Source organism: Artemia sp. Qi Xiang Cuo, chromosome 9 (assembly GCF_049724085.1).
Source record: "Artemia sp. Qi Xiang Cuo chromosome 9, ASM4972408v1, whole genome shotgun sequence".
In the NCBI taxonomy this organism is placed as follows: domain Eukaryota; kingdom Metazoa; phylum Arthropoda; class Branchiopoda; order Anostraca; family Artemiidae; genus Artemia; species Artemia sp. Qi Xiang Cuo.
This window is the reverse complement of record NC_142802.1, coordinates 61188829-61215687: the sequence shown is the minus strand read 5'-3', so window position 1 is coordinate 61215687 and position 26859 is coordinate 61188829. Positions and strand designations below refer to the sequence as shown.

The following is a 26859-nucleotide window of genomic DNA, read 5'->3' as shown; positions in this document are numbered from 1 at the left end:
ACCCTGATCTGAGGATCCTAGCCCCTCATTCCAAATATAGGATAATCCTAATCCATCTAAAACATTTTTTATTTGATGCGGCCACGATCTTTTACGTTTCGACCGTAGCATCTCCACATAAGCTGCTATTGCTAACCTATCTTCTGGCAGACTTAGAACTTTTAGCCAGTACTGGATCATCTATGCTAATCTACTCATTCTCAGCAAAAATATACCTAGGTCACCTTTTATTGCCTGATTGTGGGTCGTTACGTGAAGACCAATTAATCTCTTAAAGTGTTGCAGCTGAATTGATTCCAATTGTGCTGCCGGGTCATGCCCCCAGAGTTCAGCTGTGTAGTGGATCGTAGGTAAAACTTTAGAATTAAAAACATATTTATGTATTTTTTGATCTTTTATACTTGAAAGCCTTGAATTACGTAAAATGGCAGCTGAAACTGCTTTCCCTCTCTTAATCATCTCTTTTACTTGATCTTCCCATCCTCCTTTTGCTGAAAGTGTTACTCTTAAATATTTAAAATTTTCGCTGTCTTTTACTTTTTCACCTTTATAATTAAATTCTACTTTTTGATCATCATTATTCATACGAATTCCTCTAAAAACCACAATCTCAGTCTTTTTGATATTCAACACTAGTTTCTTTGTATCTAAATATTCTTCTAATATACTCAATAAGATATGGAGCTCTTCTGGTGACTTGCATATCAACACTGCATCATCAGCAAAAAGCAATAGAGATAACCTCAAGTTCCCTAATGACACCGTCGGGGCCCATACCTTTTTAAAATGATCAACAATTTAATTTATATACAACGTAAACAACCTAGGCGAAATACTACTACCCAGTTTTACTGTTTTCCTATTTTCAAGCGGCGACGATAATCACTTCCCTATAACTTTCACTATACCAAATGTCTTTCTATACATATCAGCTAGTATCCTAACGAAAAGTCTTGGTAAGCCTACCTTTAACAGTTATAAGCACAGGAAAATCCTATCAAGGCTGTCGAAGGCCTTTTCTAGATCTAAAAATGCAACGTACAACCTATTCTTCCCTTTTGCATACTTCTCTACAAGCGCCTGTAGGACTAAGACCCTATCAATAGCATTATATCCATCTCGAAATCCTGCCTGCTCCTCCTTCAAAATCCTATATTTTTCTAACCAATGAGCTAATCTAGCATCTAGTATTCTTTCTAATATTTTGCTAAGACTAGGTACTAAAGATATTGATCGATAATTACTGTGATCCGCTGGGTCTCCCTTTTTGAATAGCGGCAAAATCAAGGATGTTTTCCACGGCGAGGGCCATTCTCCAGAAGCAAGAACTGAGTTGAAGATGGCCATCAAGATGGGCATAAATAAAAGTTAAAATTGTTTCAAGGCCTTTGTTGGGACTCCATCGCTACCGGGTGCTAATCCACCTTCCATGGCGCTTATGCATTCTTCGATTTCTTCTTCCGATGCGGGTTTTATCAGATCATAATCGTGTTTTTTCAGTAGGAGACTGGTCTCATTCTCTGTATTTGATAATTCGTCGCTGAACCAGCAGTCAAACGAATAGTCTTCCTTAACCGCGTCGTTGTAGTATGTAGGCCATGTTTTCGGGTCAGCTACTTTTGGCGGAGCTATGGAGGCCCCTTTTTTTATCTTTCTCCAGAAAGACCGCATATCACTCTTCATAAAACTGGATCAGCTCCTCCTTACCTTTTTGAATAGCTAGTCTCTTCTTCTGTTTTTAAAAGCGTTTATACTCCCGGCGAACATTTTTAAACCTTGTTACTAGTCGAAGCCTATTTTCCTCTTTTTCCTCTTCCCTCAAAATCTCCATTTCTTTAATCAATTCTATTTTTTATTTTACATTCCTCATCAAAATATTCTATATCCTTACAACCTCATTTATTTCCTAGAACTGGGCCTGCTATTTCATGTAAAATCTCCGTGAACTCTTCTATCAATCTATCATGGTTATTTATCTTCTCTAAATCACTTAACCTTATAGCTACACCATCCTCTGAAAACGCTTCACTTAATTTAAAATTTTCCTCTGTAGACCATTCCCTAGGTTTCTGACGTCTAACATTTGTATTATAAACACGACTTTCACTTGAAATATCCCTCCTATGGGGAGCACTCCTTGATCTAATTTCTAAAAAATACCGGTAGATGGTCCGATCCTACTAGCTTAAGCACATCCACATTAAGGTAATTCGAATCCCAGCGAATATCCACCATAACATAATCAATTAAACTTGCTTTATTTGTTGTTTTTCTTTTTTGGCCTCATCATGTTGAACGGATTGTTGTAAATAGTTGGGAAAGGGTGAATTCGAGCATTTTAGTTAACATTTATCCAATGGCCATGAGAATATATTTTTTCTTCTTGGTAATTTTCTCTACATATTTCTAAATCAGAGACGAACTGTAGTGTCAACTCGGTATTTCATAGGAATTGTGTAATTTTGGGAAGTTTCGTAATTTTAGACATTGACCATACCTACCATTTGGACAGTGTGAAGTTAGAAAACAATTATTACTACATAATATGCAGAATAATTGTACCTAACATATTAGGCATGTAGATCCGCTATACTTTACCCCCACCCCCTAATGTACAAATATGTAGCCCAAATTTGTTTCTAAAGTATTATCTTTTTATCTTACTTTGGTATATTTCGTTAGAATTGAGCTTCAGAGAAACATATTAGAAGAACATTAGGTAGGGTGTATATCATAAAAGTATCCAAATAAAAAACATAACTCGATGTTTTGAATGCAATATTGATGAATGCGAGGAAGCTGTACTACTTTTAAAAATAAGACACGAGACTTCCTATGCATTTGCTGTTTTTTTATTAGAAAATTTGTTTCAAGTAAATTTAGGGAACATGTGTGTTAACATCACTAAGATTGTTGAAAAACAGGAAGAAATATGAAAATTTCTTATGGCTATACTTACCAACAGTGGCGTAATTTTGTCAAAATCCTGGGAGGGGGGGGGGGGCAAAGTTGGAGCCAATTTTCCCAAATCAAGTAAAAATGACAGCGAAAACTGAAAAATGATCCATATATGACCATAAAGGCAAAGATATACCAGAGAAAACTGACATGTTTCTCTGGATTCCCGAATTATGCAAGTCTATCCTAGTTTGGACAAGAATTTTTGCAGAAACTAAGTTTCAGCATGGGGGGCAAAACTGAGGTCTGGGGGGGCAAACTTGGGTCTGGAGGGGGCAGTTGCGCCCCTACCCCATAGCAAATTACGCCTCTGCATACCAAAAGAATTTTTCATAAGTTCATTTAAAACTTAGCACTTTAACAACAACGGTGGAAGATGTTGTGCGCTCAATTGAAATGCGCTCAATTGGAAGATGTTGTGCGCTCAATTAGGAATTCAAGGAATATATGTGCTCTGTTAGTCTCTATAGAGAATTTCAACGATATTGTTTGGAGCTCAAAGATATTAATATGAGCTATGGTGTGTTCTAAGAGTTCTCTAGTGCATGGCTTCTCAACCTGCGGGGTCGTGACCCCTGGAGGGGGCGGGGCTTCGGACAAGGAGTTGCAATTGGCTAGAAAAACATAAACTTTTATGTGTGAAAGGAAATTCTGATTTTTAATAAACAGATTTCAATACACGCGAATGCAAAAATGAGCTAGGAAAATGGATAAACATGTTTCAATTAACAACTGATGAGGTAGCTATGCTCTACTGATAAACAAGTAATTCCTCTTAAATTATGTTTATATTAAGGGAGTTCTGAGGTGGATTTCTTTATTTATTCCCTACTTTGTGGGGAGGGGGCTATGGCAGTAAAACATTAAAAAGTGATTTTGTAGTGAGCTCTTATCATCTTGGGGCTTTTGGAGAGAAAACCTTCCATTAAAAGACGAATTATTCGACTTTTAATAGTGGGTATAAAGTTTGTTCATGTGTACCATATTTTTTGAGAAGAGGTGTCATCGCATAGTTTATTTTTATAAATTTTAAAAAGCTGGAAGATAATGCAATATCTGTCGTACAATGCCAGTGCCCTACTCAGGGGGGCTAAGTGGTTTGACCCCTCCTTCCTCCCCTCGAAATATTTATCTGACTCGTAAAAACTCAACAAAAATGTATATGAACAATTTTTTGATGCGTTTTAAAAGTTTTTTAGCAAAATCTCCCTGAACCCCCTCCCCAAAAATCCTGGATACGGCCCTGTACAGTGCATTATCTATCTGTTCAGCTTAATGTTACTTTGCTTGTTGTTTGTATCTTCTCCTCAACTGAAAACTAAAATGAACAAATTTTTTAGCCAAGAGTAGTCCTACCTTTTAAGTACCCATGAGATCAAATAAAAATATTTTGAATCCCCAGGACCCATCTTAGATGAATTCAAACACGAAAATTTGAAACAACCAAAAGAAATATTTCAGAAAATCACGGCTTTTAGGTATGAATAAACCTAAGATGGGTCTAGGGAGCAAAAGATGATTTAGTTTTGATGTCCTTGGTATTTAATTCTTATTTGATCAATCACTAAAACCAAGGCTAAGTTTAAAACTTTCTTCAACTTTAAATTAGAAAGCTCCGCTTTTTCCAAGACTGGCTAAAGCTTAAGAGAATTGATTCGACTCGTCTATTAAGATGGGAATTTAAACTTTTCTGTTCCCCTTGTTTCTAATGAAGTTAAAAAAAAAAAACAAAAAAAAAACGGTAGAATAGTTCGCTTTGTAACTTCTTATAGTTGTTTCTTCTGTAGTTGTTGTTTTTTTCTGTGTAACTTCTATAGTTGTTTTTTTTTATTATTATTGAGGTTTCGCCAGAGGTGGTTTTAGGGGAGGGACAGAGGGGGCACTTTCCCTAGGTGTAGAAATTTTTAGGGGTGCACAATTATAAATAAATGATCAAACAGTTATAGTAATTTTTTGATTCTTGGAATTGTATTTTTATTAAAATAAACTAGAGGGTCCAGTTAATAAATGAAAATTAATTAATTAATTTTTAATAAAAGAAATTTATCAAAAATAAATTGATTAATAAAATTAATTAATCAATTAATTAATTAATAAAAGAAAAATGAATTAAAAAATAATTAATTAAATGATAATAATCAAATTATAATAATTAATAATAATTAAGTAATTGAAATAATAAACTTCAAATATAATATAAAAATAAATTATTAATTAATTAATAAATTGAAAATAATTTGTTAGCAAAGGAAAAATTTGGCTGAAAATTTTGTGGGACACAGAGGGAGGGGGCTAATCAAGATTTTTTCCTGGGTGTAAGAAAGGCCAGAACCGCCTATTTGTTATTGTCTTCATCTTAGTAAATCAAGTATTTCAAAATTACTGCTTTCTTCGTAAAAAGTATTTGATTTACAAAACCTTTACGAAACGAAATGAAAAATCGAGGACATGTGTATGAACTAAAGGTTGCAAATTGATTTTTTGGTATTAATATTTGAGTACAAATTGTAGTCCAAATTTTTTACGGCTTTTTAACTTGAAACAGACTTCATACATAGAATTGGATAAATCGATAGTTAGTTTTTTAAAGTAAGTTTTGTTAATGTTATTATTAAAAAAAATTCTTTTGCATGAAAGTGACGAAACCCAAAACAAAAAGAAATTTTCATAAATATAAAGATATTACCGCCCCTCAACCCGCTACTATTTACCATAAAGTTTAACTTGCGCATTTGTGAAATGAATGCTACTGCTACTACTACTGTGAAATGAAGCAATATTTTGGTACTTCCGTTGTAAAATTTCTTTGAGAACCAATATAATCAGTTGGGCGTATTTGCTGCAATGTTCCTACAGACCAGTTTTGTTTACAAGCAAACAACTTTTTCAGGAACATTTATATTTCTAGTTCAAATACTCTGAAAGACAATAGGCAGATAGAACAATTGCGATAACCAACAGGCTCGATTCATGGCGTACTAATTAGTTTTCAGTAAAGTGCAAGTGAAGCTTTACTGTAAGAGTAGGAGACTAAGAAAGGTCTCAGTCCAATTCACATTTAGGGTAAAATCCGCTTGTTTTCAATTCTAACGTTGCTCTTGTCTTTCTCTTTGGTAATCATGATTTATAGTAAGTGAATTATAGACTGTGTACGTTAATCTGCTTAATGACAAAACCCACTACTGGGCGAAAGCGCCTTAAAATATAATAGATGAATAATAAAATCAAAGAACCGAGAAAACGAGGGTAATGTCACTCAGTGGACATAAAAGAAGCAAAACGGACAAAGACAAAAAGACAAAAGAAGCAAAAGTAAATTCTTTGAAGTAAACTCAAACAGAGTAGAAGAAATACCGAACAGAAGTGTAGAAGTAGAGGACATAAGTACTATTAAAGTTTCATTGTGGATTTGCCTTAACCCTAGAATACTAAAGGGGGGTACAGAGGAAGATTACCACTAAAGGAGGGAAATTATACCCCTTCATCTTTGACATCGATGATCTCGGCTAATGTTTATTTAAAATTATTAGGATAACAATAAGACACAGAAGCACACAATTCTCTTCTGAATCACTGATGATCGGTTTTCGCTACAAAATGGCTTTCGGAATGAGGTAAAGTGATGAGTGGTTTTGCGACTCTTACTGAGGGTATAGAACCGACAGTTTGTCCTCTTTCCTTCCCCTGTGGCTGTAGTTTGACAAAAGGATTCACCTTTAGATGTCTTAGATAGTTCTTCAGAGTCGAAGTGGCAAACCTGGCGCTTCATAACGTTGTTGCATATGTGGCTTTACCAGCGTCTCATAAAAAGTCATTATAAAACCACGTCGCTAATAAGATTTTTGTCTCAGGCAGTGTACATAAATGATAAACAATTTGATGAAAGCTGCATTCATCATGCCATACAGCACGGTCATCGGCCACCGCCTTGTCTTTCGACTCGCACTCATGTTTAGAATTATTTGACCAAAGGAGACGACTCCCCCTATAGTTTGATCATAGAACTCAATTAAGGCTGGCTTTTTGGAAGATTTCGATAGAGTATATCCTTCGTGACAACTTGATAGAAATAGGACAACTTTGTCCTTCTTTGGGCAGTAAGATCTATCCTGAGGCATCACTTCTTCTGAGTCGTCATAAGGAACGTAGGTCGGATCTTCTTCATCGCTATCAGACAGTTTTAGGTCCTTTGCTTCAACTTATTCCTCTTCCCCATTACTGTTGTCTGATTGTGCATCTTCATTGTCTTCACATTCCTCTAAAAATTGTTTAATATTTTTTTTTTTTTGTCGGAAAGCGGAAACTGGTTCCTTACTGAAATTAAATAAAAAAAACAAGTTTTTTTTAACTGAAAGTAAGGAGCGACATTCAAACTAAAAACGAACACAAACTTTTCCGTATATGAAAGGGACTGTCCCCTCCTCAACGACTCGCTCTTTACGCTAAAGTTTGACACTTTCTCACAACTCTATTTTTTAAAACAATAAAAAACTTTAGCGTAAAGAGCGAGGCGTTGTGGAGGGGACAGCCCCTTTCATACACGGAATAATTTCGGTTCGTTTTAAGTTTTAGTGTCGCTCCTTACTTTCAGTTAAAAAAAACTTGTTTTTTTTTAATTTAATTTCTGATCGTTTTTTTAAATAATGCAGGTTTTGATTTTGGCTCACCGTACATGAATAATTAAAATGAAATTCGCATATTAATTTTCCTTTTTTTTTGGCTAAATGGCTTTCTCGAAAGTTGTTTAATTTTATTCCGTATATGAAAGGGGCTGTCCCTTCCTCAACGCCTCGCTCTTTACGCTAAAGTTTGACTCTGTCTCACAACTTTATTTTTAAAACAATAACGAACTTCTCGAAAGTTGTTTAATCTTATTTACGAACATTTTTATTAGTAATAAATATACGTAACTTACGAATTAACTTACGTAACGAACTTCTATATTCGTATATTTTTATTACGTATATTACGGGGATTCATCCCTCTAGTCAATTCCTTGCTCTTTACGCTAAAGTTTGAATTTTTTTCCAATTATTTAAGAATGACTCCTTAATCACAAAGGCCGTTAATTAGAATAAATAGCTCTTATGAAAGTACTTAAAAAAAACTTTAGCGTAAAGAGCGAGGCGTTGTGGAGGGGACAGCCCCTTTCATATACGGAATAATTTCGGTTCGTTATAAGTTTTAATATCACTCCTTACTTTCAGTTAAAAAAAACTTGTTTTTTTTTTTTATTTAATTTCTGATCGTTTTTTAAATAATGGAGGTTTTGATTTTGGCTCACCGTACATGAATAATTAAAATGAAATTCGCATATTAATTTTACTTTTTTTGGCTAAATGGCTTTCTCGAAAGTTGTTTAATTTTATTCCGTATATGAAAAGGGCTGTCCCTTCCTCAACGCCTCGCTCTTTACGCTAAAGTTTGACTCTGTCTCACAACTTTATTTTTAAAACAATAACAAACTTCTCGAAAGCTTATTTACGAACGTTTTTATTAGTAATAAATATCCGTAACTTACGAATTAACTTACGTAATGAACTTCTATATTCGTATATTTTTATTACAATATATTAGGAGGATTCATCCCTCTAGTCAATTCCTCGCTCTTTACGCTAAAGTTTGAATTTTTTTCCAATTATTTAAGAATGACTCCTTAATCACAAAGGCCGTTAATTAGAATAAATAGCTCTTATGAAAGTACTTAAAAAAACTTTAGCGTAAAGAGCGAGGTATTGACTAGGGGGTGAACCCAATCACATACGTAATAGTTTATGTTCGTTTTAAGTTTTGATGTTGAAAAGTTTTCAGTTGAAAACTTATTGTTTTTTTTTTATTTAATTTCTGACCGTTTTTCTTAAATAATGCTGGGAAATCTGGCAATGTTGGGAAAATTCATAGCAATGTCCCTTCCCCTATGAAAACTTTCTCCATGGAAAGATTTCCCATGTAAACCCTGCTCCCCCCCCCCTCACCCCACTACAAGAAAAAATTACCCCTGAAAACGTCTGTATACTTCCCAATAACCAATAGGCTACTATATGTAAACGTTGGGCAAAGTTCATAACTTGTAGCCCTTCCCCAGGGACTGTGGGGGATTAAACAAACCTCAAAGACATAGTTATTGTATTTTTTTACCATACTGAACAAAATGGCTATCTCAAATTTTGATCGGGTGACTTTGGGAAAAAATGAGAGTGGGAGGGGGCCTAGTTGCCCTCCATTTTTTGGTCACTTAAAAAGGGCACTAGAACTTTTAATTTCCGTTGGAATTCAGCCCTCCCACGATATTTTGGGACCACTGGGTCGATACGATCACCCCTGGGAAAAAAACAAAACAAAAAACAAACGAACAAATAAACACGCATCCGTGATCTTTCTTCTGGCAAAAAATACAAAATTCCACATTTTTGCAGATAGGAGCTTGAAACCTCAACAATAGGGTTCTCTGATACGCTGAATCTGATGGTGTGATTTTCATTAGGGTTCTATGACTTTTAGGGGGTATTTTCCTCTTTTTTCGAAAATGACGCAAATTTCCTCAGGCGCGTAACATTTGGTCAGTAACGCTAAACTTGATGAAACTTATATATAATTGCAATCAAAACCAGAATCTGATTCTTTTAATGTATCTACTGGTATCAAAATTCTTTTTTTTAGAGTTTCGGTTACTATTGAGCCGGGTCACTCCTTACTTATAGTTCGTTACCACGAACTGTTTGAAAACACCTGGAATAGACCACTAATAATACCAAAAAATGGACTAAACTTGTACTGTAATTGCTGAAATATGACATAACATTGGTACAACATTGTCAGCTACATAAAGCAACTAAAAGTAGAGCCAGGATCGCAATTAAGCCTCAACTATTCAGAAATTGACTTGCTGACTGAAAGCAAAAAAGTTGCACAAATACTAAAGATTGGTAAAATTTACCCATTCACCTCCTTTATCTCTGTTTGTCTTGATGGCTGTTACAAGACTTACTCACCGACTAGCTCCCTTATGCTCAAAGACAAAAATCAAGAAATCTCAATTCCTTTCTATAACCCTTAAATTGAAAAAAAAGATAGATTTAATTTCGCAGGGATAAATTTTACCCATCGTTAGTGTTCTAGGTTTAAAAAACGCCTTACACTCTAGTTTAGAGCGAAATGAGACTCGATGAACGAAATGAGACTCGATTAAAAAGCAACGGGCTTTTCGGTCGGTGACTAAAGCACTATTACAAGAGTGTGTCGACCTCAGGAGGCTTAAAGCTGTGACGAGCTTATAGTAGCTGAGATACTCCATTCTAAATTACCCAATCGGGACAGTGGTTGGAATTTTGACTTGCCGAAAAACTTCTTGGATATTTTTGATAATGAAAGAACAAATTTGGGATGTTGTTCGATAACAAATACCAAAGCCTTGAAAATAAAAGCCCGGGTTTCAAAAGCCAAGATTTAAAAAAAAAAAAAATTTATTATCACCTTACACATACTTAGAAATAATTTACAAGTGTTTGTATTTTTTCCCATCATTTTTAGTTTTGGAGCTATTTTCATCAAAGTTTTTCACATTTTGAATATGGTCACTTTTTTTTCCTGAAAAAAAGGCCGGTGGGCATTGTGATGCAGAAAAATATAAATTTGTGGCACATAAATTTTGCATGCGATATTGGTTAACGCAAAAGTGCCCCCCCCCCAGCTTCCTGATAAAGAATGGATGATGGTAGAAATTCCGGGGGAGGGGTCATTTTATCGCACTTTCTGATATCTTGTTCTCAGTTCTTTTTTTTTAATAAATGGACTCTATGATATTAAAAATATAAGCAAAATCCTTGTCTAATACATATTTTTAAATTCCTCTTTTTTTCTTTTTTTATCCTGTGGCATTTGCTCCATACTGAGATATCTTGGATGTAACTCCTTTCCTCCTTTCCTTTTCCTTCTCATATCTTTACTGATCTCATAATGTTTTACTTTACCTTCATAAATTTCTCGCATAGTTCTCCCATATTTCCTTTCACGATTCTAACTTTTCTAACCTTTAGTTGCTTATATAAAATCCTAATTAAAAAAAAATGTTAGGGAACAATTTTTTTTCCTAACATTTTTTTTTCCTTTCTTAAGTGAAGAAACGGAACAAGACGCCCCCAAACTATCCTTTCATTTCCTGTTATGCCTTTGGAGCCACGTGATATTTAATCACAATTTTAAGATGGCTTTTTTAATCAGCACAGTCGGAAAGTTTGAAAAATTAGTCTTTGGAGGCTCCCAGGCCTGATTTTCAGCTTCGTGTATGCAGGCACGATGCACTTATTTTGGCATAACGTCGTCACAAAAGAAGGCTGCAATAGGGATAAAGTCTGACAGGCATTTATTTGAACACATGCTGATTAAAGAACCGAACTGGAATAATTTGGTAGAGTAGCTTCTCAGTGCTGAATTGGACGGAACAGCCTGTGTCTTGTCCGAAAAAAGAAATCATTAAGCAATGGCTTCTTCCTTGTATATCCATTTTTTTCGAATGCATAGGAAATCTATTGGCTAAGCAAAACTTTCTTTTCTTACAACCTATTTAGCTTTCAGTAAAGCTACGACATTCTAGCCTTTTGAGAGGCTTGAGAGGGGAGGGGCAGCGTCAAACGTGTTGTGCTTTTTTGTTCGTTTCACGGTTCATTTGATTGTAACTCCAGCTCTTTTTAAACTTTATTTCTTCATTTTTATTCATTAAAGATCACAAAGGAGTATTGTATAGATATTAAAAAGTATAGACAAAGAAATCTCATGTTATAAATGACAATATTCTGGTATCAGATCAATAAAGAGACATCAATAAATTATTTTTTTTGGCCTAAGTCTCTCCTTGCGGAAGAAAGAATATCTGAAACCGTTCCTCGTAGACTATTAATGATATAAGTGGATTTTTGTCAATAGTTTCTGAGGGCCATCAGGCAAGGGATAAAAACCCACAAAACCTTTTATCATCCAATCATGGCATCAAAGCCGAATATCTCAATTTCTCTCTCTTTGTTCGGATCTCTTTTACTGAAAATAGAATGAATAAAAGATATATTGAAAGGGTCATTTCTTACCATTTTACCACCGTCGATTGGACTTCTAATGGAACAGAAAGAAATCTATGAACCATCAATCATTCAACTGTTTCGGTTGTTGTCTTCTTGTTTGCTGAAAAATTGTGAAAACAATCGTTGCGAATATGTTTACTTCGGAGTATGTTTACTTCGGAATATATATTTACTGCATATTCCTGCATATTCGAATATATTTAATTCGGAATATGTTTACTTCAAACTGGTTCGGCTGTTGCCTTCTTGTTTGTTAAAAAATTGTGAAAACAATCATTGCGAATATATTTACTTCGGAGTGCTAAAACCTTTGGCCACAGGTTGTCTTCAAAAGATGTATGAGTCATGCATTGGCTTGCAGAAAAATTTCGTACGTACCGCATTGCAATTTTTTATTCGACTGCATTGTTCGACTGCATTGGCTTGCAGAAAGATGTTGCACGCACCGCATTGCAATTTTTTTATTCGACTGCATTGGCTTGCAGAAAAATGTTGTATGCACCGTCTTGCAATTTTTTTATATTTTGGAGTGGGGAAAGACTTGGCTATATTTTTTAAAGGACACCCTAGACGGTCAATCATTTTGATTAAAAGCTTCCATCAATCAATTGATTAAAGTATGGTTGACCGTCTAGGAACCGATTGAGTCATTCAAACTTTCTATCAATCACCGTCAGTGCTTGACTCAAGCGTCAAATAGGTTCTTAGATGGTCAATTATGCTTTAATCAATTGATTGACTGAAGCTTCTGATCAAAATGATTGACCGTCTAGGGTGTCCTTAAGAAGTATCTGAGCCATAGACAATCCGACTGCATCCACGGACATATCTCTATTTGTAGAAAAACAATGAAAGCGCTGCATTGTAACTATTTAAATTTTGGAATATGAAAAGACATGGCTTCATTTTTTCAAGAAGTCTGCTATCTAAGAATAAGTCGACTCTGCTATCTAAGAAATATGAAAGTGGTAGCTTGCAGCTATTTTATACTTTGGAGTACGAAAAGGCTTTTTTTTAGTTTTATGAGCGATAGACGACTCAACTGTATCGACGCGTGTCTTTGTTTGTAAAAAATAAATAAATAAAAATAATGAAAAAATTGCAATTATTTAATACTTTGGAATACAAAAACACTTGATATATTTTTTCAAGAAGTTTACTATCTACGAACAAGTCGACTGCATGGACGGTAGTCTCATTTTTACAAGAAATATGAACGTGGTACCTTGTAATTGTTTTATACTTTAGAGTACTGGAAGGTTTGGTTACATTTTTCAAGAATTCTACTATCTAAGAATAAGTCGACTGAACGGACGTTTACCTCATTTTTATAATAAATAAGAAAGTGTTAGCTTGCAGCTATTTTATACTTTAGAGTACGAAAAGGCTTTTTTTTAGTTTTATGAGCGATAGACGACTCAACTGTATCGACGCGTGTCTTTGTTTGTAAAAAATAAATAAATAAAAATAATGAAAAAATTGCAATTATTTAATACTTTGGAATACAAAAACACTTGATATATTTTTTCAAGAAGTTTACTATCTACGAACAAGTCGACTGCATGGACGGTAGTCTCATTTTTACAAGAAATATGAACGTGGTACCTTGTAATTGTTTTATACTTTAGAGTACTGGAAGGTTTGGTTACATTTTTCAAGAATTCTACTATCTAAGAATAAGTCGACTGAACGGACGATTACCTCATTTTTATAATAAATAAGAAAGTTTTAGCTTGCAGCTATTTTATACTTTAGAGTACGAAAAGGCTTTTTTTTAGCTTTATGAGCGATAGACGACTCAACTGTATCGACGCGTGTCTTTGTTTGTAAAAAATAAATAAATAAAAATAATGAAAAATTGCAATTATTTAATACTTTGGAATACAAAAACACTTGATATATTTTTTCAAGAAGTTTACTATCTACGAACAAGTCGACTGCATGGACGGTAGTCTCATTTTTACAAGAAATATGAACGTGGTACCTTGTAATTGTTTTATACTTTAGAGTACTGGAAGGTTTGGTTACATTTTTCAAGAATTCTACTATCTAAGAATAAGTCGACTGAACGGACGATTACCTCAATTTTATAATAAATAAGAAAGTGTTAGCTTGCAGCTATTTTATACTTTAGAGTACGAAAAGGCTTTTTTTAGCTTTATGAGCGATAGACGACTCAACTGTATCGACGCGTGTCTTTGTTTGTAAAAAATAAATAAATAAAAATAATGAAAAATTGCAATTATTTAATACTTTGGAATACAAAAACACTTGATATATTTTTTCAAGAAGTTTACTATCTACGAACAAGTCGACTGCATGGACGGTAGTCTCATTTTTACAAGAAATATGAACGTCGTACCTTGTAATTGTTTTATACTTTAGAGTACGGAAAGGCTTGGTTATATTTTTCAACAATTCTACTATCTATGAATAAGTCTTCGGCATAGACGGTTGTCTTATTTCTTATACTAAATATGAAAGGGGTACCTTGCAACTATTGTATGCCTTAGAGTACGAAAAGGCTTGGTTAGTTTTTTTTCTAAGATTCTATGAGCCTGTAAGTACTTGTAGAAAAACATTGCAACTATTTTATACTTTGGAATAAAAACGACAAAAGGTAAAACAATGGGGAATTTTTCTAAGACAGTGAAATTTTTTTATACATTAAATGTACATTTCGGCTCTATATACAAGAACTGTCCTCAGCAAAGCACATGTATAAATCAAATAAGGCTTGGGATAAATGCGATCGTTAAAACTAAAATTAAACAATCATAGAATCATTACTTTAAGAATGTTCAGCCAGGCTGATTCCTGGTCGTATTGCAGAGGTCTTACACTATGGAGCACGAAAAGACTTTGCAAACGTTTGTATTTCAAGGTGTTTCTGAGTCATAAGTGACTCGATTGTTTTGGTGGTTACCTTCATGTGTAAGAAATAATGAAAGCATAATATTCCAAGCATCAAAGATAATATTAAAAAAACAACCTCTGGGAAGGAATTAGGGGAGGTCTTACGACCTGAAACCAGCCCATTTCCTTGAGATCAGTTTTTGTAGGTTTTCCTGCTGTATTTGGTAACTTGAAAAGTTTGTCCCTAGAATCCCGTCCTTGTGGTATTCCTACTGTTTAGATTAATTGAATGGCAACATTGATCAAGATGGGCCAATCCTGAAACTACTTGGCTATTTTTTTTCCTTCGCCCGTCTTTATTGCGTTAAAAGTTCCTGATTTGAGTTTATCATTCGGACAGGAAAAGGAAAGGGGAAGCTGAAATTCTCATCTGCTGACAACGCTCTCAGAAAACATGGCACCAAGTCTTTAAGCTGACATGCTCCTAAAATGATTATTCAAGTGGTAAATTGTTGTTGCAAGGGATAACATTTGGATTGTTTCTTACGCTTCGTAAAGTCAAGATTCTAAATTTAGGTCAGTTCTCTCGTTGCTTATTTTCGACGAAAATTGAAAAGTTTCGATGTGGAATCCTCTTCTTATCCTTGATAGTAAGACTTAGGGTGATACAACCTAATTACGGTTATTTGAATTACATGGACGTGGGAACATTACAAAGGGAAATTCGAACGAAAGATTTTGAGCAGTCTCTTGAACTTGTAAGATTTATAGAAATTTGTCTTTTTTAGGTTAAATTAAAAAAAAATACATTGTTCAAATAAAAGTAAAGAGCGACAGTGCAACTTCAAAAGAACATAAATGTCCCGTATATGAGAGGGGCTGTTCCCCACTCAACCCCGTGCTCTTTACGCTAAAGTAATATGTTTTTAAAAATACTTCTTATTCCAAATAAATTCTTAGAACGCGCTGCATTTTGACTTATAATTAAAACGAATTGAAAATATATAAAAATACACAGTTTTGTTTTTCAGCAAACCAATGGAAAAATAACAAAAAATAATGTTTCACTAATAACAACGATAGTCTGGATATTTTGGCTTCACGTCCGGGAGCCTTTATTAACGGAACAAAACAAACTAACCTAAAATGAGCAAATATATGACTGAAAGGGGGAAAGAAAAGCACAAACACAATTCAAAATCAAAACAAAGGACAACTAACGTCTAAATAATGCCCAGTATTAAACTTTGTATATATCGCAATGCACAAAGCAACAAGCCAATGGGGCTAGATAAATTGGAATATTTTTTCTAATAATAAAATCTAGTAAAATGATAGAGTTTATTTATTAAAACATTTGCATATGACCTAGGCTAAAAGAAATATAATTAAATACAGGTCAAGAAAACTTTAATATTAATGCGTTTGATAAATTGAATGGAATGAACCAACAAACATACAAAGTGGTTTTAGATGTTTCAAACAGTTCGTAGTAACGAACTGTACATAAGGAGCGACCGCCTCAATAGTAACCGAAACTCTAAAAAACGGAATTTTGATACAAATAGATACATCAAAAGACTCAGATTTTTATGCCGATTTCAAATATGTAAGTTTCATCAAGTTTTTCATCAACCGATTAAAAGTAAGGCCCCTGAGAAAATTTGCCTTATTTTCGAAAAAAAGGGGGAACATCCCCTAAAAGTCATAGAATATTAAGGAAAATAACATCATCAGATTCAGCGTATCAAAAAACCCTACTGTAGAGGTTTCAAGCTCCTATATGCAAAAATATGGAATTTTATATTTTTTGCCAGAAGAACGATCATGGATGCGTGTATTTGTTTTTTGTTTCTTTTCCCCAGGGGTAATCCTATGGACCCAGTGATCCTAGAATATCGTAGGAAAGCTCACTCGAACGTAAATTAAAAGTTCTAGTGCCCTTTTTAAGTGACCAAAAAATGGAGGGCAACTAGGTCCCCTCCCACGCTCATTTTTTCCCAAAGTCACCCGATCAAAATTTTGATATTGCCATTTTGTTCAGCATGACCGAAAATATAAAAATTATGTCTTTGAGGATGATTTAATCCCCCACAGTCCCCAGAGGAAGGGCTGCAAGTTATGAACTTAGCGAAATATTCATTGGGATATTAGTTATTGGGAAGTATACAGAGGTTTTCAGGGGGAGTTCTGGCAGTGTGGGGGGGGGATTGGTCCGGGGGTTACGTGGGTTGATCTTTCCATGGAGGAAGTTACCATGGGGGAAGGGACATTGCTATGAAGGGGGCATCAGATATCTCAGCATTATTTAAAAAACAATCAGAAATTAAATATAAAAAAACACGTTTTTCAACTGAAAGTAAGGAGCAACATCAAAACTTAAAGCGAACAGAAATTATTACGTATATGATTGGGTTCGCCCCCTAGTCAATACCTTGCTCTTTGCGCTAAAGTTTTTTTTAGTCATTTCATTAGAGCTATTTATTCTAATTAACGGCCTTTGTGATTAAGGGGTCATTCTTAAAGAATAGGAACAAAATTTGAACTTTAGCGTAAAGAGCGAGGTATTGACTAGGGGGTGAACCTTCTAATACACGTAATAAAAATACACAAATATAGAAGTTCGTTACGCAAGTTAATTCGTAAGTTACGTATATTTATTACTAATAAAAACGTTCGTCAATAAAATTAAACAACTTTCGGGAATACCACGTAGCCAAAAAAAGTAAAATTAATATTCAAATTTCGTATTAGTTGTTCGCGTGCAGTGAGCCAAAATCAAAAGCTGTATTAATTCATAAACGTTCAGAAATTAAATAAAAAAAACAATTCTTTTTACTGAAAGTAAGGAACGACATTAAAACTTAAAACGAACAGAAATTATTCCGTACATGAAAGGGGCTGTCCCCTCCTCAACGCCTTGCTCTTTACGCAAAAGTTTGACTCTTTCTCACAACTCTATTTTTTAAAATAGAAAAAACTTTAGCTTAAAGAGCAAGGCGTTGAGGAAGGGAGAGCCCCTTCCATATACGGAATAACTTCTGTTCGTTTTAAGTTTTAATGTCACTCCCTACTTTCAGCACGGGCGGATCCAGGATTTTTTTAGGGGAGGGGGCAAAATAGGTTGATCCGAAAAAACATTTTTAGGGGGGCGCAAAATAGGTTAATCCGATAAGCTTGCGTTAGGAGCAAGTTTAATTAACGCAAAATTGAGTTAATTGAGTAAATTACACTACTTTTGACTAAGTTAGGGGGGGGGGGCGCCCCCCGCGTCCCCTTGGATCCGCCACTGACTTTCAGTTAAAAAAACTTGTTGTTTTTATTTAATTCCAGAGAAATTGCCTACGGATTATTCTGGGTACCCGGCTGACTGACTGTATTTGAAACAGTAGGCTGTATGAAAAGTGTGGTTCAAAGAAATGTGTGGTTCTAGGGCTATAACGTTTTTCTATATTAATTAAAAAAACAACTCTCCGAAAAAGATATTTTTTCAGAGAAAAGTAAAGAAATATTTCAATCATGAAGAATTATTCAGTGATTTTAAAATTTGCAGACTAGCAGAAATATAGTCCTATAATAATTCAAACTTAAAACGACCAGAAACTACTATCAAAGAATAAATTAAACCCAAAAGAAACGGATATTAAAATAAATGATCACATCTAATATAAAGATAACCGACAATGACACAGAATTATAGATGAATAAATAAACATTATAACGGATGGAAATTAAAATGAATGCTTTAAGCTTAAAACGAACAGAAATCACTATAAAACAAGATCTGGCTACTTCCTCCCCACCTTAACCGTAAACCTTCTAAAGTTTATTGCGTCATTTGTGTTTAATTAAGAAAAGAAAGTAAACAATACGTTGAACGCTTATGGATTTTGATACAGCCATCGGTAGAGTATTGCCTCGAATTTTCATTTGTATAAAACATTTTTTTAATACGACAACACGATTAAAGAATGGTGTCGACCACTACAACGTCAACGATGACAATGACAATCGAAGACTGCACTATTGATACTAATGTTGAAAACTAAGATGTAGGTGATAACATCAACGGTGAAATGAACGCTGGGGGGGGGCGTCGATGACGACGATATACTTCTGTCACTGAAACTAAGGGGTCTAAGGATCTTCCAGAGTAAACAAGGATTATCTGTCATTTGCGATGTGATATCTGCAACGATTTTTCTCGCGACCAGTTTTCCCATGACGAGTTGGCGGTCAACCGGTATCCACCTTACCAAAGAAAAACGGTTCTGTTTTCTTTTCCTGAAAAACTTCACGAGATTGAATAAGTTCTTATGCTATGTCGACGTCTTAAACTGTATCTTTATTCCCTTTCAATAGTGCTTTTAGTATTTTACTTGCAGTATAGAAAATGGGAATCACGCAGTTGTAGATCTTGAATTACGCTCATATTTCATGCCTCAGGTCTTTTCTTGTAGTGGTTTCACATTGCATTTATTTCCCGGAATATACTCTGAATTTCCTTTGCTTTGACTTTTGAAGAAAAATCTTGTTAAGATTGATTGCGTCGTTGATTTCTTTATTGCTTCTGTAGCGATACAACAATATCACTTATTATAGGTCTGTAATAAGGGGGAGGGGGGAGATAATTTTTCTTGTTACCTAGAACTAACCCTTTGGCTACAGGCTATTTACTTTTGGTAATGTTCTTTATTTACTGAATGGAAGAAGCAATAATCATACGAAGCTGATAAACAATGAGACTAAACAAGATTAAAATCAAATAAAACCTTAAAAGTAATGCGATAAACAATGTTGTTGATCATGGTGTCCCTCAAGGGCCAGTCGAAGATTGGTACCTAATTTTGTGGTTACAAATGAAACACCCTTGCATAGCTGTCATATATACCATCCTATATATTCCGGTTCCGGTGCCCCTAACAACAGTTTGCCTTCTGTGGCTTGTCTAGTTGCTTTTGATGCTAATAGCACCCTTATTCCTCTTGTAAGAATGGATTTTTAGTCTTGTATGAATTCAGTGAACCGCTTATACTTTATTTTTATGCTAGCTATCGTTTGCCCTAATTGTTTCTAAGTTAGAGTTTTCTAAGACACCGTTTTTTGTTGTTGCTTATATCTCAAGTTTGTTCTCAACTATCAAAAATTTTTCTATTCAAAGGCTCAATTAGCAGATTAAAGGATGGCCATTAGGTATCCGTCTTGATGTGGTTTTATCTATAAATCACCATGTAGATTTGATTAAAATGAAAAAATGCAGAAAATTTAGTATTCAAAGAGCACGTATATTTCCTGGTGTAATCTTGAAAAGTCTCTTTTATGGTTTAATCATGTTTCTTGTTGCCCAATTATAGTTATATGGCCTTTTCCTTATTTTTTTTAAACCGATTTCTAACACTTACAATAAAGCGACAACTCTTATCCACGAAACAAATCAGTCAACAAATAAACTGTGAAGGCCCGTTAATTACGAGATTTTACTAATACTGGGTATTAGCTAGCACTAAGAGCCAATCAGAATTTTTCATGAAATTTTCTGACCAATCAAAAGATTCTATACAAATTTGATTGATTCAAATTATCAAAAGCTAAATTTCAGTACTTTTAAAATTTCATTGTGAATGGGTCTTTACATGGGCTTTAAAACTTTATATTATTTTCTGCGCATTTTCATATTTTTTCAGCTCCATGGTGATATTGCCAGGTTTCTTACATTTAGTTCTTCTGGTAATCCAATTCTCTTCAAAATATTCAAGTTCTGCTTACTCTTTCAATATGATCTTATTTTAATCCTTTATATGCGAATCATGCAATATTGAAAGCCATTCCTAATGGAGGTCAGGAATGCCACTCTTTTTTACACCTTCATAAGGCTTATAAAAAATTTTCGGTTTCTGTATGATTTTTGTTTATTATCATTATAACTGTTCATCTGTCATTATTACTATAACTGTTAAGGTTCCATTGGAGCCGGTCTTGTTTTTACTGAGACAACAGAATAAACTATTGTACATTGCTGGAATCTCTCTCTCTGTCTCTCTGTCTCTGTCTGTCTATCTCTCTCTCTCTCTCTCTCTCTCTCTCTCTCTCTCTCTCTCTCTCTCTCTCTCTCTCTCTCTCTCTCTCTCTCTCTCTCTCTCTCTCTCTCTCTCTCTCTCTCTCTCTCTCTCTCTCTCTCTATATATATATATATATATATATATATATATATATATATATATATATATATATATATATAACGTAGATAATTTCGGAGACCACACTGCCTTTCCATGACGATAAATAAAAGTTCAAATAGGGATAAAATCCTTTTAATAGACAGTGTTTTTTATAACAGTGATAGAAATTCCCTAAAATACCATATATTTCGGTCACATATACAGTGACCGTCATCAGTGGTAAAGCTAAAATAAAACAATTTAAAACAAAAGTTTATATACTAAATCAAATAACACTACATATTGTTTGAATCTCTAATTCTTTTCAAAGCAAAGGCATAAGCTATTCTCTTTGACCTTCTTGGATTCGGTTCATTAGCGTTCAATGATATAACATTTGGACAAAGGTCAACTACATTTGGTGAATTGAACTTTACTCTGTCAGATTTTAATAAATTATCAAAGATAGAGTTCAGCCCATATTCACCTGTATCCTGTTTCAAAGCAATATTCTTGAATAAGATTTTCTTTATTTCAAGAGTTTCAAGAAAATTTTGCTTTAAACCCCGATCCCTAGAAATCAAAGAGACACTCTCGAACAAAATAAAATGGTCTGGATAATTATAAATATGTTCTGAAAGGGCTGAAGTGAAATCTTCAGACTTAGAATCTTGCTTTAAAGCCGAAGAAATAGAATCTTTGTGTTGTAATAATCTCATTTAAAAACTCTGGTTAGTACGTCCCATATATGAGCTTCCGCAAGTACAAGGGATCTGATAAACGCCACTTTGCTGCACCAATAAAAGTAGATCCTTCCCAGAATGTAGAAAACTGCACAAAGTATTATTACTATTTGAAGCTACCTTTAGACCATTGCTTTGTAAAATTCCTTGAAGTTTTTCACTTAGCCCGGGTACATATGGTTAGGAACAAGAAACATTCCTCTCCCGAGTTGGCTCCACGACTTTCTTAGAAATCTTTAGAAACCTTTTTCTTCTTTTTGAAAAAGTCTGGTCAATTAACCATTCTGGATACATGTTACCTATTAGTATTTTCTTTAGAAAAGACAACTCCTCAACAAATGTTGGAGAGCAAAGTCTAAGGATCCGATGAGTTATAGAAATGATCGAGCCAATTCTTACTTGGTGTGCATGACCTGAGTTATAAGGAAAAAATCTATGTTTATTTGTATGTTTTCTGTAAATTTTAAAATCCAGACTATTTTGATTTTTCAAAAGAAGAACATCTAGAAAAGGAAGTTTCCCATTCTCTTCCAATTCAACGGTAAACTTTAAATCCCCTCCCAAACAATTAAGATGTTCCAAAAATCCTTTTGATATCTCCTCCCCATAATCCCATACTGAAATAATGTCATCCATATACCGGCCCCAGAAAATATGTTTTAAAAAATATGAATCTAACGCAATTGTTTCAATATTCTCCACAAAAATATTAGCTAATAAAGGGGATAAAGGGGCCCCCATAGGTAAACCATTTATTTATTCGAAATAATCCCCTCTAAATTGAAAAAAATAAGAGAACTTATTGCACAACCTTGCTAAATACATAATTACAGAAACTTCCAAATCTTTTTTGCCACTAATCAAATCCAAATTTCTTAAGAGCTTTCCTTCTAGAAGAGTTTCGGCTGCTTCTACATCAATATTTGTGTACATTGATACAATGTCGAAGCTTGAAAGCAAAGAATTCGAAGAAATTTCTACTTTTTTCAGTTTTTCAATCAAATTCGAAGAATTCTTTATGTACGAAATTTTTGTAGACAAAAGTGGTTTACAGATTGACACTAACCATTTGCTCAAAACGCTTGTTGGTGACCTTGTACTTGACACAATTGGTCGTAATGGTAGGTTAGGCTTATGAATTTTGGGAAGTCCATATAATTTCTAAGGAAAGTCTTTGTCTTTTCTAAGGAAAATACTAATAGGTAACATGTATCCAGAATGGTTAATTAACCAAACTTTTTCAAAAAGAAGAAAAAGGTTTCTAGAGATTTCTAAGGAAGTCTTGGAGACAACTCGGGAGAAGGATGTTTTTTGTCCCTTACCATATGTACCCGGACTAAGTGAAAAAGTTAAAAGAATTTTACAGAGTAATGGTCCAACGGTAGCTTCAAATAGTAATAATGCTTTGGGTAGTTTTCTTAATTCTGGGAATGATCTAATTTTATTGGGGCAACAAAGTGGGTTTTATCAGATCCCTTGTACGTGCGTAAGCTCATATGTGGGACGTACTAACCAGAGTTTGGAAATGAGATTATTACAACACAAAGATTCTATTTCTTCGGCTTTAAAGCAAGATTCTAAGTCTGAAGATTTCACTTCAGCCCTTTCAGAACACATTTTTAATTTTCCAGACCATTCTATTTTGTTGGAGAATGTCTCTTTGATTTCTAGGGATCGGGGTTTAAAGCAAATTTTTCGTGAAACTCTTGAAATAAAGAAAATCTCATTCAAGAATATTGCTTTGAATCAAGATACAGGTGAATATGGGCTGAACTCTATCTATGATTATTTATAAAAATCTTACAGAGTAAAATTCAATTCACCCAATGTAGTTGACTTTTGTCCAAATGCTATATCATTGAATGCTAATGAACTTAATCCAAGAAGGTCAAAGAAACTAGCTTTCACCTTTGCGTTGAAAAAAATTAGAGATTTAAAAAATATGTAGTTTTATTTGATTTAGTATATAAACTTTTGTTTTAAATTGTTTTATTTTAGCTTTACCACTGATGACGGTCACTGTATATGTGACCGAAATATCTGGTATTTTTGTGACTTTCTATCACTGTTATAAAAAACACTGTCTATTAAAAGGATTTTATCCCTATTTGAACTTTTATTTATATATATATATATATATATATATATATATATATATATATATATATATATATATATATATATATCTTTCTCTCTTTTTGTTTGTTTATGATATGTATGTCTAAATTTGATGTTTGATGCTAAATTACCCCTCCTTTACAGGTCATGGAGCATTTATAGGGATTAGTTCCTTGTGTTTTTTTTTCTGTTTTTGTTTTTGTTTGTGAACGTATCTTGTCCTATCTTAAAGTAAGGTAGCTCCTTTGAGGAAGCAGGAGCTCTTTTTCATGTTTGACAATTTTCTATTCGACTCTTCAAAATTTAAGTTGTGTTCTACAAGATATTTTAAAATAACTTAGGTTTTATGGCGAGATGACAAATAAAAGTTGGAGAATAATGACCAATCGATAGAACTTGCTTAGTCTGAGAGTGGGCTATTGAAATTTTACAAAAAAAAAAATAACCGTTTTTACGTTACTGCAGGAATAGTTATTTAAAAAGAAATAGGTTAAGCAACAGCTATCTTCATTCTTTTTCAAAATTATCAACTCTTCTAGGGGCCTTGCTGCACAGAAGAATGTTTATTAAAACAGGGAGCCAAGTGCAGGGAAGACAATGGTTGCCGAGACTCTAGTTATTGTGACGGAACAACCGCTGAATGTCCACTATCGATCAATAAACCAAACAAAACAGTGTGCAATGATGAATTTGTTTGTTTTATGGGCGTAAGTGGATCTCATCATTGCTTTCTGATTTGGTTTTGATTTGGTTTTGGTTTTCTGATTTGGATTTGGTTTTGTGTATACGGTATTACTGCCGTCTAGACATCTGATGAGAATCTCTCTTCTGATTATTCCAGAACTATGGAAATTATGAATTTTTTTCGTAGGAATTTCCAATTATATTTTGTTGAAAATACTAGCAATACTATTAATATTGCTAAATATTACTAACTTTACCAAAAATTTTGTTAATATAATGTAGTTTTTCATTATTATGTTCCCTGCTTCTTTGGAGGCCTGCATTGCAGCTACCTTAATTAGCAGCAAAATCCTCATTTGAATCATAAAAAATATTTTATAATCTACGTTCTAAACGTTGCTTTAGGGGAGCCATACTTTCCCAGAAATCCATTGAAAAGTTTTAGATTCGGGCAAAGCGCCAGCAAAAGAGTTAAGACGTGACTTTCTTTCAATACAGCCTCCATCTTCCACTGAAAATTCTTGGTTCTTCGCCTTACTTTAAAGACCCTAATTTGCACCTCTGAGGGATTAAAAGCTTATTATATTTGTGTTCAGGAGTTTTAAAACACAAAGAAAATAATAATTGTCCCTGTGTTGAAGGCCCAGTGACTCGCCATGTCATTTTAATTACGTATTTGACCATTGGCACAGGAAATCCCACTCATCTTTGGCGGTTTGAAAAATTATTGAAAAAAACCTTTGCTATTCAGAAGAAAAAGCATAATGCAGCTTCCTAATTTAAATTAGATTTTGCACAATTTTAGATCACTAATTAATTGTACGAAGCCTCAGATAATCGAAACAGCACATAACCAGGCTATTTTATTAAAATTATTAAATATATTAAGGTATGGGGTATTCAAAAACAAGTAATATCAGGGCTCGTTGTTATGACCCCCTCTCTTGTCTGTATACCTTCATTTAGGTAGCATACCACTTCATAGTTTACATCCTCTTACGAAATTAACCCCTAGCTAAATGAAAATAAATAGCTAATTATTTTAATATATTTTACCAAGGAGCAGGATCAAAATTCCGTTATGCCTGAGAACTAAAATAGATGACTCTGATACAACTTTTCTAAATCAAATTCAAGTCGCTATCAAAGTTTTTTCATTGTGCATAATTTTAGCGTACTAATTATTGTTTTCTGCGCGATAGGGGGGAGGGGAATTTTTGAATTTTTACCAATAGTATTTTTCGTTTAGTTTCCCATTTCTCATTCAAAAATATAAATGAATTTTCTCCATAACCTATAGCTACTGAAAAATTATTTATATTTTTTTTCTAATTCAAGAAAAATTTTGGAACCGCTAAAGCACCATGGGTGCTAGAAAAATTTCATTTTTGAACTTGATGTATGATATCATATAGATAATTCTCCTACATAATCCTATTTTCTCTTTGTTATGATATTTCAAAACACAAACAATTTATATTACCCTTAATTCCACCGAATGAACCTACCCAAAAAAAGCTATCAAAGCTACCAGAAAAAACAATATTTTTCTGTTGTTCCTATTCCAGTTCAAAGAGAAAAAGAGAACTGATACAGAGAGAGAGAGATTACTGTTGTATATTTCTCTATTAAAAAATTGCACTTTGGTTCTTTGATTTATTTTTGACGTAGTTTTGCATAGTTTGAGATAAAAGCTGCCACCCGCAAGCTAAAGAATAACAAAGTGCCAGGAATATTGTCGCCTAACATCGGAATTCCTTAAAAATGGGGGTCCAGCCATGATCCTCTGGCTACAAATGCTGTTTAACCTTGTGTGGCACTCTGAAAAAATCCCCTCAGACTGGAAGAAGGGCCTACTTGTACCAATCTACAAGAGGAAGGTGAGCAAAGCAGAATGTAACAAATATCGTCGGATAACTTTACTCTCAGTTCCTGGAAAGCTCTTCGCTATGCTGCTTCTCAAACGGGCAACAAGCTACCTTCATGTCCTCCGTCGCCCCCAGCAAGCTGGCTTCACGCCAGGCAGGTCCACCACCGAGCAAATCCATACGATTAGACAGCTAGTAGAGAAAACTCTTGAATATAAGAGGAAGGCGTACATTGCCTTTGTCGATTTTCGATCTGCCTTCGACACTGTCGATAGGCAGTCACTATGGTTAATCCTCCAGTCTGCTGGCGTACCAATGAAAATCGTCGGTCTCCTCAAAGAGCTGTATAATAACACTGAAAGTCCGGTGATCGTAAATGGACGGCCTTCCGGATATTTCA

General features: G+C 34.2%; 1 protein-coding gene across 3 annotated transcripts in view; it reads left to right on the top strand.

Annotated features, from left to right (window-relative positions):
- Kul (Kuzbanian-like) overlaps nt 1–26859 on the top strand; it is a 314434-nt gene that overhangs the window by 260014 nt on the left and 27561 nt on the right. For all 3 annotated transcript variants that reach the window (XM_089094817.1, XM_089094816.1, XM_089094818.1), the window contains exon 12: nt 24447–24614. In XM_089094817.1, the coding sequence (XP_088950943.1) occupies nt 24447–24614 (168 nt within the window). The remainder of the gene's footprint in view (nt 1–24446; nt 24615–26859) is intronic.